The sequence below is a fragment of the Caretta caretta genome, chromosome 14 (assembly GCF_965140235.1).
Source record: "Caretta caretta isolate rCarCar2 chromosome 14, rCarCar1.hap1, whole genome shotgun sequence".
Classification (NCBI taxonomy): domain Eukaryota; kingdom Metazoa; phylum Chordata; order Testudines; family Cheloniidae; genus Caretta; species Caretta caretta.
Genome location: NC_134219.1, coordinates 14,247,182 through 14,259,306, shown reverse-complemented (window position 1 = coordinate 14,259,306; position 12,125 = coordinate 14,247,182). Strand labels below are relative to the sequence as shown.

Genomic DNA, 12,125 nt, shown 5'->3' with positions numbered 1-12,125 from the left:
GCGGAGGGCAGACCTTTCATTCCTCCCTGTGCGCCCTGGGCACTCAGCTCTTTCTGCCTGGAGTAAATAGGCTGGCTCATGCCTCCTGCGGTGTCTCCTCTCCCATTTACTATGGGAAGTTCAGTTTCCCAGGGAGAAAAGCAGTGAGAAAGCCCCCAAAGCTAGATTGCTAGGCAACCAAAGAGCCAACATCCACGGGACTGCTTATCCCCTCCCCCCACTCCTCCAGCCATGGACAAAGCTGCTGTTTACCATGGAGAAGATCCAGCCCCTCTATCTGCCACTGCACCCTGGACCTGCTGCGTCTTCCCTGCCAAAAACAGGAGTGTTTTTACCGCAGGATAATGAATGCCGGGAAACCCTAGTGGAGACGAGGTTCTGCAGTTCTCACTGCGATGCAGTGAGGGGAGGTGAACTATTGGCAGGGGGCAGAGCGTTGACCTCACCTCACGACCTCGTGGCAAGGACTCCGGTGCCTTGTCCCCACTAGGATTTTGCAGCAGGATAGTCACCACATGTCAATGATCTTGTTGTGACCTCCCCTCCCAAACACCTTTTGTGCAGTGAAGACAAGGACTTGTTTCTGCCTAGTCCAGTGCAGGCGCAGGGGGTTAAAACCGATCTTCTCAAACACACGCTAAACAATGGCTGAGCCCAATGCTCAGCTACAGGCTGCAGACACACTGACAACAGGGAAACCACATCCTCGCAGTCCCATATGGCCAGAGCCTCCACTGCAGGGATAGGTCTCGAGTCTATGTTACTGGGGACAAGCGACCAGTGCAACGAACCCAAGGAGGTGGCTGCTGATGTAGACCCAGATGTGTGCCCCGTAGGCATCTTCCATCTCAGCACTTTGTAACACACTTACGAGACCCACTTCGCTGGTGGATAAGCTACAGTGCCGAGGTAAAGTGACTTTCCCAAGGCCATGCAACAAGATAGTGGCAGACCCAGGAACAGAACCCAGTAGCCCTGGCCCCTGCTCAAGCCACTGGACAGCAGGCCCCGTCAAAGTGTCATTGCATGAAGAACTCAGTGGCAGGAAAGCTCATGGGAAACTCCTAGAGCAAGAGAAGATAGGACATAACCCCCTGCAGCCAGACACCAGGATGGAGGCAGAGAGAGTGGAGGAGGGGAGTTTCTTCAAGCCAACCTAGCCTAGCCCAGCCCACCCCCCAGCTTTAAAGAGATCCGATGCCACAGAAAGCACCACTCCCCTAACCTCCCTCACATCAGCCCCATCAAGAATCTCAAGGCTCCCCAGGCAAGGCACGGAACCCAAGCTGAACCCAGGCGATGCTATTCTGAGGGGCTACTTAGAACATCTCGGTATGCACCCACCTGGAGGGCCAGGCTATTTTGGTGGGGAAGAAGGAGGTTAACAGGATTAATTAAGAGATTCCAGAGAGCTTCCTGCTCTCCCTCCCCCCCCACCCCGAGGAAGCACATAAAAAGAGTCACAGCAAGTGTGACCTAGGAGGTGCCATTCACTTCCTCCCCTCCAGCAGAGCAAGGGCTTGAAGTGAGACCCCCCACGTGCCAGCAGAGGCTCAGCCCACAGGGGTGGTGGAAGCTCAGAGGTATAAATGGCAGACACCTGTGTCTAGCTCCTGAGATTTCCAGCTGGCTCATTAAACTCATGTCAACATCTGCTCAGCAAACTGACCTTTTCCCTCAGAGCCAAGCACCGGATTCCACTGTTGTGGACCCCCTAGCGCCACTGGCCATGCAGTTCTTCTCTGCTACTAAGCAAGATTTATCCTGCCTCAGAGGCCGGGTTTGGATTTGGAGAGTAAATATATCGGGGGGCATATTTCAAGCTGAACAACCCCCCCCAGAATCGCTTGTTTGCTTAGGGGTTTTTGAGCCACACTGGACCCAGATCTTCAGAGTCTGGTGGCGAAGTGCTGGATTTTCTGCTGCAGTCCCTCCCCACACCCCCAAAAGAATCTAGTTCTCCAGAACATGAGCTCAGACCCTCAGCAAGAGTTTTCTGCCCCTAACCAAGCAGCTAGCACCCAGCAAAACCCAGCTCTCCGCTGCCAGTTGCTGGCAGACCGAGGGGGGAACAGAATTGCCTAACCTGGGCCTACTCCGGCCATTGGAAGTGCTGCAGTGTTAACCCTCCTGCCTCTCAGTCTGGCCAGCTTCCACTCGTTTAGCATCCTAGGGTTCCGAGCTGCTAGAGGAAATCCAACTATTGGAACAAGGATTCTTTAGGCCAGTCACCAGGGCCCACTTAACACTGGGCTGCTATTTTGTTTGGTGACTATTAGTTTTGCCAGATGCTGAGGCCCTTCTTGCAGACTCCCTAGCTCTCATGCAGCCAAGGGGTTCAAGCCAAGACTCTCATCTGTTCTAGAAGAGGTGGCTTGTGGCAGGGACAGCTGGGCCCTTAAGCCTCCCCAGCGGTAGAATTACTTTTTTTGGTACAGTTACTGGAGCACCAAGTCCAACGTAAATCTTCAGAGAGGAGTCTGTTCCACTTGTCTCCGGGATAATGGGAGGGCACGGACCATGAGCTAGAGAGGCCAGTCCTGCTCTTGACATGGCCTGCACTCTGATCCGAGGGGAGGGAGAAAAAAAAATCAGGCCCCTCCTCTCATAAACCCTGTCAAAGTTTAACCATTTCAGCTATAAAATTCCCATAACCTCAGACAGACGCCTGCACAGTCAGGGCGTGGGGTGACCGAGTGCAAGGGAACCAGGCCAACAGTGCCAGATTGTTCCCTGCTGGCATGTAAGATGCCAAGGAAACCAGAAAGGCCTTTGGCTTGCAAGGTAGCTTCCAGCTTTGCAGGCAGAAAGTCTTTGATTTGGCTGCGTGACACCGGTGCAAGCTATGTCATGTTCCTTCAGGGTTAAGTCTTGGCGACTTTTCTTCCCAGCTTCCCATGGAACTGGCAAGCAAGAGGAGCTGGTGAACCAGAGCACACCTTGGAAACTAATTACGTGCTGTGGATTAGGAAGAGAGGACACAAGCAGTCAGCACTAAGGGCTGCGTGGAGATGCCACAGAGGTCACTTCTCACCAGGACAGATCTCTATCCTCTCTCGTTTTGGACAGGAAATGAAACCACTCATAAGCAGGAAACCTTCTGTTCCCAGCCTTCATCTCCCCCCTTAAGCCATCCGTTTGCAGAGAACCTCGCGGCCTTGTCTAGGTAAAACCCACCCCTCCCCAGCACCACAGCTGCTACCCGGTCACCTGTCAAGTGCTCCTCCGAGGGAACAACTTTGCACTTCTTGAAGAACTCATCTGTTAAGCTATCCACCACCAGCAGCTTGGTCTCATCTCCCCCGGCTTTGATGGCCGTCACCACGTCAGAGTGCTGCTTCCCTTCCATGCACTGTCCGTTCACCTGCCAGAAGGGAAATGGGCCGAGTTAGAGGAAAGACCACGAAAGAAGAAGATTTGTACTGTTACAAGGCTGGCTGCAGGTTAGACATATGCCGATACCAATCACATGCTGACTATTATCCCATTCAGCTGCTGCCCAGCTGGCATAGGAACAGGCAGGCTACTGCAGGTTTGTACATCGTGAGGTGTCCCCCGCCACCAAGCAAGAGACACATTCACTCTTGCCTATGTCAGACTCTTGTTGTCTGGCAGCTCAGAACAGCCAGACCCGTAGCCTGGACAGGCAACAGTCACCATGTTACAAGAGGAACGGATGCTTGATCTACATTGTGATATTCCCCTCTCAGCTTCCATTGGCCTGTTCCACCCAAATCCTGCACTTCAGAAAGACCCTGTGACCAGTTCTCTTATCTGACTGCCAAGCTTGGGATCCAGGCTGCCCTCAGACAAGTCACCACAAAAATATTCTGGCTCTATGGGAAGTGGGGAAGCCCTGAGCATTCAGCCCAATTTACAAGTAGCCACGATAGAGGAGGAATGGGTTCCAGCGAGCCCTTTGGCAAAGCCTGCCCAGGAAGAGTGGGTCTGGAAGAAGAGCTAGCCATGCCACAGAGGTCAGATCTGGGGTTTGGACACTCTTGGGGCTCTGTAGTCTTGCAAGTTAGTCACATTTACAATGTTTCCTGTTTTGCACAAGTCTCTCTCTCAGCCTGACCTAACCACTCACTGGACCGCTCCTCAGCATTACCAGCTCTGAGCTGCATGCCTCATTTCTGAATAGGACATTGACTACATTAACTCAACTGACCTGTGCTCCTTCCTACACAGCTGTGCTGTGGCTGCAGCTGAGCAGATCTGCAGCTGACGGCAGAAGCGAGCGGCCAGGCTCTCAGAGTACAGAGGCTTTTCACAAGTCCCATTCCTCTGTATTATAACTTATGGACAGGGAGACATGCCTGCAGCGGAAAGGCAACCGAGGCTATGTCCACACTAGAAAAGGTTTGCCACTATTACCCCATCAAACCCTCCTGGTGTAGGCATAGCTGATAGCAGCCAGAGGGTGCTTTTTTGCCACTGTAGCTTTGTACCAGTTTGGTGAGCAAAATAACCTATCCCAGCAAAAGCACTTGATACCAGGATAGCTGCATCCACACTAGGGCTTTTGCTGGTATGGAAATGTCACATACATAAATCACACCTCTAACCAACCCTGTTATACCAGCAAAAGTTTCTAGTGTAGACCAGGCCCCAGTCATGAATCATAGAAGATTAGGGAGACACTACAGTGCTTTTAGACTCAGATGGAAACCCAAGGAAGGAAAGAGGAGTCTCTGGACCAAGAGGTAGTGGTCACTAGCATACCCCAAAAACCTGTTCATTTAGTCCCTTCCTATTAGCCTTAGGCCGTATTCGGGAACTTCAGACCAGTGGCTCAGCCCGTATGCTGCTTCCCATGAAATCCACACTTCTCCCCCCCGCACCCCACTACTCTACAGCTGTGCACATTTGACTGTGGGGAGGAAGGCTAACCCCTAACTCACCATCTCACAGCCCCTCCCTGCACAGGGAGCACGAGGCACTTGGGTTGCTAGGATAGGAAAGGATTTGACCAGCTGGAGACAATGGCTTTTTAACAGAACGAACTGAGACAGCCTCACAGCTGACTCAAGGGCAGCATGTCCCACCATGAACATTTAACCTATGCTCTGAGCGAGTGGCTGGCAGTGGGAGGTGGGAAGGCTGGAGTGACTTGGTGGTGACTGTCCCATTCCAGCAGGCTGAGTCAGAACAGTGCTGCGGAGACTTGCACCCGGGAATGGCCTGAAGACAGGTGAAGTGGCTTAGAGACCTGGGCCAGGAAGTCTTTGGCAAGCTCTGTGGAGGGCATTCCCAATGGCACATCTGGAACGAGGAAGGCGGGGTAGCCTGAAGAAAGGCTTGTAATTGGTTGTGATGGCAGCCAGAGCTCTGCCACCCTCGAGCCCCTGCAGGTCCCCAGAGCTAGCCTTTCGGGGATTAGCAGAGCAGCCAGCAAAACCTCATTAAAATCAGATTTTCTCTAAGTGATTAGCACAGGACTACACAGCAAAGCTGCCAGGAGCGCAGGGCAGCGTATGCACACAGGTGGGCAACAGACCTGTGGCAAGAGCATGAGGCATTGTGTACACACAGGCTGGGGGACAGCTGCCACACGGGCTCCTACACGGCCAGGAAAGCGCCTCTGCCATCTCCCGGCATACATATCAGGCCTGAACATGCTCAGCATACCATGCCCTAGAAAGCAGAGCTGTCAGTCACAGACAGGATCCACTGCAGATTCATCCTCCTACTGCCAGCAGTGAAGGGATTCCTGTAATGTCCTGGCCCCAGACAGCACCATGGGAGGAGAGGTGGGTGGGTGTGTCCGTCCAGAGACTTTGGTTGTGACTATAGGATGACTGGGCCAGCATCGGGACTCAAGTCATAGACAAAGCCACACTGCAGAGGTGGATTCTAACTACTCATTTCTTGATGAATAAAAACAGGCGCCAAGTGAATGGACTGCAAGACTCGAGTTTTCCTTAGTTTACACGGGAAAGGAACAAACTACCCACATTACTAACCCCAGAGGAGCAGTCTGGGCCCAGTTCAGATGACTGTGCTCGTGGGTGCAAGATGTGAAATGCAGCATCTTCATGATGTTGCCGATCTCCATCCCCCTGGCATCCTATGGAGGCCCCTACCACGCACTGCCCTCTGCGACCTTGTCAGCCGTTCCCCCATGCTTCACCACTCATTCTCTCCTCCTTCCCTCGCTGCACTGCCCACGCCTCCTGAACGTACCTCAATGATGCGGTCTTGGGGATGTAGCCCTGACAATTCAGCCGGCGAGTCTGGATCCACAGCCCGGATGTATTGCCCCGGCTTGGTTTTGTCACTGTGGAGGTTGAATCCATAGCCGTTAGGGCCCTTCTTCATCGGACAGAGACGAGGCCGCAGCTCTTTCTGCCGGGAAGGAACACACATGAAAGCGGTAGTTAGTAGTCACTTACCCTGCCTCCTGCCACCAGCCCAAGATCAGAGCCTCAGCCCAGGCCTGATTCAGCATCCATCCGGAAGCAATGTGGTCTCACAGGAAAGGGAGCCAACAGCTTTGCATTCCAGTCTTAGCCCTGCCTGCCATCAACTAGGTACATAGCACTGGAAAGTCAGCCTGTGTGTCTCCATCTCCTACAGTACGTCTACACTGCAATGTAAGCCCAGGGTTCAAACTCGGGCTCAAGCCTAATCCCTCTTCTGTCTACACACATATTACCCTAACTCAGGGACTTGGACCCAAGGTTATAGGACCCCACAGGGTTGGAGGGTCTGAGCTGGAGTCAAAGCGGGACCCAGGGTTCAAGCCCTAATTCTTTGCAATGTAGACACAGCCCCACTGACTCGTGCTCTGGGAGTCCACCAAAAGCATTCCATAATCCCACAGGCTGACTTTTTTTGTCCCCCGGACAGTCAAGTTTTCCCACACTGCACCACAAACTAGGGGCTAAAGCAGCCACATTTTAGGAGGGTGCTAGGAAGTCTGGGATACGGGTGGTTGGACTCGGGGCCATACAGTGCAGATGCTGGAGCCCCAGGCTAGGGCCCAGCATTCAACAACTCCTAACCTGGTGTTACAAATGTATGTAGATGATCAAGTCCTAGGTTAAAAAACCCAGGGTCTGCTAACTTGAGTTCTACTACACCTGGGCTTCCCTTGCAGTCTAAACATATCCCTAGTCTGTAAAACGGACCCAGGAGTTAGCTGCGTCACAGAGGAGTGGAGTACTAATTAGTATTAGTCTTCATAAAGGGCTTTGACGATACGAAGTGCAGGGTGTATTATATCAACACCCTTTCTTCTCCCAGGGAGGGCACCCTCCCGTCCTTGGCCTGTCCCACAGATGGCGGAGAGTGCTGACGTTTCATTACCCAGCTGTTTACTTTCAGTTGCAGGACTCAGGGTTGCTTTAGAAATAATTGCCACAGGAGGGTGGAGGAACCGACCCGCCCACCCGGCCTTGAAATGCAGCCTACTGAAGCCAAACCGATTACAGAGCATGGGGATTTCTTTAGAGAGGGATTGAAGCACTCCCAGCAGGCGTGGACAGTGCCACAGTGCTGCCCAAACGTACTCAGGCCCCAGCTCTACGCTGCTGTTCAAATGGCAAGAAAGGCAAGTATACAGCAAGGTCAAGCCAGAGACTACATCAAAGCGTTCTGTATCCAGGAGCCCCTTCCAATGCCTGTGCTTAGGCGACAGACCCTCCCTGTTCACAGCCCCCCCCTTTCATATAAGCACAATCCCTCTTTAGCGGATTTCTTTCCGGGACTCGGGAGGTGTTGCAGGGTATCAGAATAAGCCTTAAAGGGGAACAGACTGTGCTGTGTCAGACTACACACAGATACAAGTTGTGGACTCATCTCCCTGGACAGCCTCTCCCCCAGAGAGGCACATCAGCGACTCTCAGGTGCCCTTTCTACTGATTCCCACCTTAAACGGCCCATTGCCCTGCGCCTTTCCTCCACCATCAAACCAGATAACAAGGGAGCCGTGTCTGCAGGGCCACTTCTCACCACCCCAGCAACTCAGACCCTCTTGGATCAGTTCTTGGCCCTTCTCGGATTTAAGCATCTGGCATTGAGAGAAGCAGAGCCTGCCTTCCGCTCTGCCCCTCACACTGGGATACCTCCGAAGGGCTGAAACCCCAAGGCTGCACCGTGACATTAAGAGGCATTACTCAGAAACCTTCCCTTCACAGAGAGGCACACAGCAGCTTCTGCACCTGCACTGGCAGCGAGCACAGAGCAGCTGGCATCACAAGCTTGCCGCGATTCCTGCGTGAGCGCTGGAGCCCATTTCCCTCCTCATGGGGCCCCCGAGTCAATCAGGTGCGACTTCACCAGAAAGCAGATTTAGTTTCCCGGGAGAATGAGGTTTTAGTATCTAAAACAACAAGCGCCTCTGGCTCAATGCCTGACAGGGCAGATGGATTCTCTGGCTCTACGTCTAGCTGTCAAGACATTCTCAGCTCATCTCTAACAACGTCCAATCTACGGGCAGATGCACGGGATAATTCAGCCCACAGCGTGGCCTCATTGCTATCTGAGGATGCCCAAATAGCCAGGAGAGCAAGACTCCCACTTCATCCCATCTAGCCAGGCGCTTGCCTCCCATCCCATCAAGCAGACCTGGCTAGAGAGAGCCACCCGTGGAACAGCCAGATTTGATGACTAACTCACATATAGAAACCACACCCTGAGAAACTCCTAGGACACAGAGCAGCAGCCCATCTGCTCAGCATACAGGTCACCACAAACATCACCAGGGCCAGAGACCAGCTCCAGGTCTTTAGCCTCATCTCTAAAGCCTTCCATGAAATCAGCCCTTGCTCCCTGGGAGTGAGCACGTCACCCCCTCCATGGCCATGACCTCCTGCAATAGCTACCTTCCACCAGAACTGTGGAACTACTGATGAACAATGGGGAAGGCAACAGAACTGACCTAGGCCACAGCTCTCCCCCTCACAGGAGAGCCACAGGGCTCACCACCCCTTTCAGAATGAACTGAAAAACTAAATTCCCCTAATTTGGCTTTCCCTCAGCAAGCTCTTTACACACAAACAACAAGGTACTCTACTGCCTAGTCACGCTATTTCTCCATCTGCCAGGAAGCAAGAGGTTAAAATTATTTCTCTTTTCAATACTTGGGAGGTGCTCAGACACTACAGCGATGGTGCTACATAAGTACCTCGTGACACTTCCAGCCTTCTCCATTGCCTCCTTCCCCCAAAAGTGGTTATAACCAGGCAAAAATCTGAATGGCCCCACAACATCTAGTGGCCCAGAAGAGATCCATCTGCCAGACATCTCTGAAGAGCTGAAGCAAGCCCATCCCTGGAATTAGATTCCTCATGTGCAGTCAGACCTCTGCTAAAGGAGAAACATCAATTTCCAGTGTCACTCCGAGCTCAACCTCCCCTCCCCTTCCAATATCCTCCACTCCCTTTCTATTACATGCCAATAGCCACACTGCTGGGTACAACAGAATTTAGTGGCCCAGCTTGGAGGGTATGTGGAACACAGCCAAGTCTGTGTTTATTGAAACCACCGTTATATTTACAGTAAAGCTCTGAGAAGGGCACGGGTAGGGAGGCGGTGAAGGAGGATGAAGTGAATATCAAGCTTCATTGGCCCTCCAACCAGACCGACCAATTACCTGTCTTGAAACTATCCACCAGCAGTTCAGCAAGAACAGAACCATCAGTGACGGAACAGCTTTCCCTGGAGGATCTCAGGGCACATTAGTGGCACTTAACACCTGGGTAAGGTAGATACCCCATTACAGGTGGTAAGCAAGGCAGACAGCTTGTGGCTTGCCTAGAGTAGTGGTTTGCGAAAAGTTACAGGGGGCTCTTGGGGAAAAATTCCCTAATGGCAGACAGAACTGTCTCTAGGGACCCCGGGCAGCACGGGGCCAGCAGCCCAGAGCCCCTGGACTTCCAAGAGCTAAACAGATCAAAGCAACCATATCCATCACACTGAGGAGATTTAAACTTCAAGATGCCTTATAAGAAATGGAAAGGGAGGTGGACATTTTTTGCTGTTTTAAAAGTTAAATAGGCAGCTAGTATCGTTTGTAAAATGATGATGAAGAACAAGTTTAAGCTTTGTTGTAACGTGCGTTGTTTGCCTGGACTGCTCAAGACCTGAATGCTTGTCTGGGAGGAACTCTCTGAGTTGGCTTCTTAAATACCTTCCTGCTGTTTCACATCTGACACTCCTTGATGAAACAGAGGAGCCTTGTCTTATAACAGGCTTATTCCAAGTGATACAAGCTACGAAAGATCTTGGAAGAGTGTTGCTGTTTTTGTAATGTAATAAAAATACTGTAGTGATAAATAATAATAATAGTGTGCAATAAGCATGTCATAAAAACAAATTTTACATTTTCAAGATCACTGCTTTTATCATTTATACTCAGGTAAAGGAGAAAATCCCTGGAAATATTCATTTTTAGGAGGGGGTTCACCAGACTTGACATTTTAGTGAAAGGGGTTCACAGGTTGTTAAAGTTTGGGAACCACTGGCCTAGAGCAACTCAGTGAGGCTTCAGTTGAATGCTGGTGTCCCAACACCGCCAAGTCCCTGCTCTAATTACTAAGGAAACTCTCAGTGACTGCAAAATTTGAGAAGAGGCCAAAGTATGGCGCAGTCAACACAGGTAGTAAAACAGAACATCTCAGGAGACAAAGAATATCCAGCTCCCCAGAGATTTAGAGTGTCCCCCACCCCACAGCCTTCCTCCACTGCTTTTATGTGGAGATCAAAACTGCTTCTGAAGCAGAGTCTTAGTGAGGAACCGACTCTCAACATGCCTGTTGACACTTGCCCCAAAATGCCACACAGCAACAGATTTGGAGCTACTCGTAATAACCTGTGAATAATATTAACCTGGTCATTGTCTGCTTCCTGCATATATTGAGTTAATTCAACAGCAGCGCTATCACAAGATGCACCCAGGAAGCGTGGTGCGGGGAGGTGGAACAAGATATACACTTCTCAGAAAGAGCCTCTGTGATTCAGGAACTTCTTGTGCTAACTGGCAGAGGCACAGAGCTTTTCATGGATCCGCTGAGTCAAGTACATGTACAATAATTCACCAAAGGGTGGCATGTGAGGTCTATGCCAAGAGCTCACCGATCATCACAATCATTGCTAAATGTACATATGGATAGTATTTATGAAGCAATGTGTCTATACTGGAAACTAAAGCATTGAACTGAAGGCAGGTCACCAGGAGGGGACGGGCCTGGGACAGGTTCTGGTAGGCAGGGGGTAGTAGATGCTTATCTCTCATTCTGGCCATTGTCTCTCTCACAATGGAAGTCTATTAACACATGTTGTCACCACCAGCTAATCAAGATTACAAAAATCAACAAGAGATGGCAGAATCTACAGAAAGGAACACAGAGCAGGAGGGTGTCCAGCTTATGAATAAAGCTCAAAGGACTGTTTTGATACATCTGGGGTTGCAGGGAGAGACACCACATCCTGCACTGAGGAGACAAGTTGGCAGTGTGGCTGGCCTCAGGAAAAAGGGATCACAGCCTGCCTGGCTGAAAAAACACTGGAAGGACTCTGGAGTGAGCCTTGCTCTATAAAATGTGAAGGTATCTATTTAAATAAGTCTAGGTTCTAGAATGGGTGTTATGATTTTATTTTACAGGGAGGTGGTGGAATCTCCATCATTGGAGGTTTAAGAGCAGGTTAGATAAACACCTGTCACGGATGGTCTAGATCAGCAGTTCTCACAGCCCAAGGGAGGCACGAGCTGTGTGCTTGCCCTTTAAATAAATAAATAGCTCTGTCAGCCCTGGGTGGCTGGGGCTTGTGCAAAAGGCAGGGATAACGTGGACAGCCAGAGGCCTGTTGCCCTGGGGCTGACAGCTGAAGCCCCACCATGCAGGCTTGGGCTCTCCTTCCCCCACCCCCTCAATCACGCACCACGAGGCAGCCTGGGCTTGGGCTCTTCTTCTGGAGGTAGTGGGGCTCCAGCTGTCAGCCCCAGGGTGGCAGCAGCAGACAGAAGTAAGGGTGGTAATGGGGCACTAAGTCTGATACAGACAAATATCACTTTTCACACTGCCACCCTTACTTTTGTGCTGCTGCTGGGGGGGGTAGGGGTGTGTGCACATTGGGGTGTAAATGACTACAGGCACAAAGGAGGAGGACCTGATCAAATA

General features: G+C 51.3%; 1 protein-coding gene across 1 annotated transcript in view; it reads right to left on the bottom strand.

The window, feature by feature from the left end:
• Window positions 1-12,125, bottom strand: part of NHERF1 (NHERF family PDZ scaffold protein 1) — a 33,932-nt gene that overhangs the window by 4,995 nt on the left and 16,812 nt on the right. The window contains exons 2-3 of the mRNA XM_048817904.2: window positions 6,187-6,348; window positions 3,211-3,364 (exon numbers count right to left, since the gene is read on the bottom strand). Coding sequence (XP_048673861.1) covers window positions 3,211-3,364; window positions 6,187-6,348 — 316 coding nt within the window. The remainder of the gene's footprint in view (window positions 1-3,210; window positions 3,365-6,186; window positions 6,349-12,125) is intronic.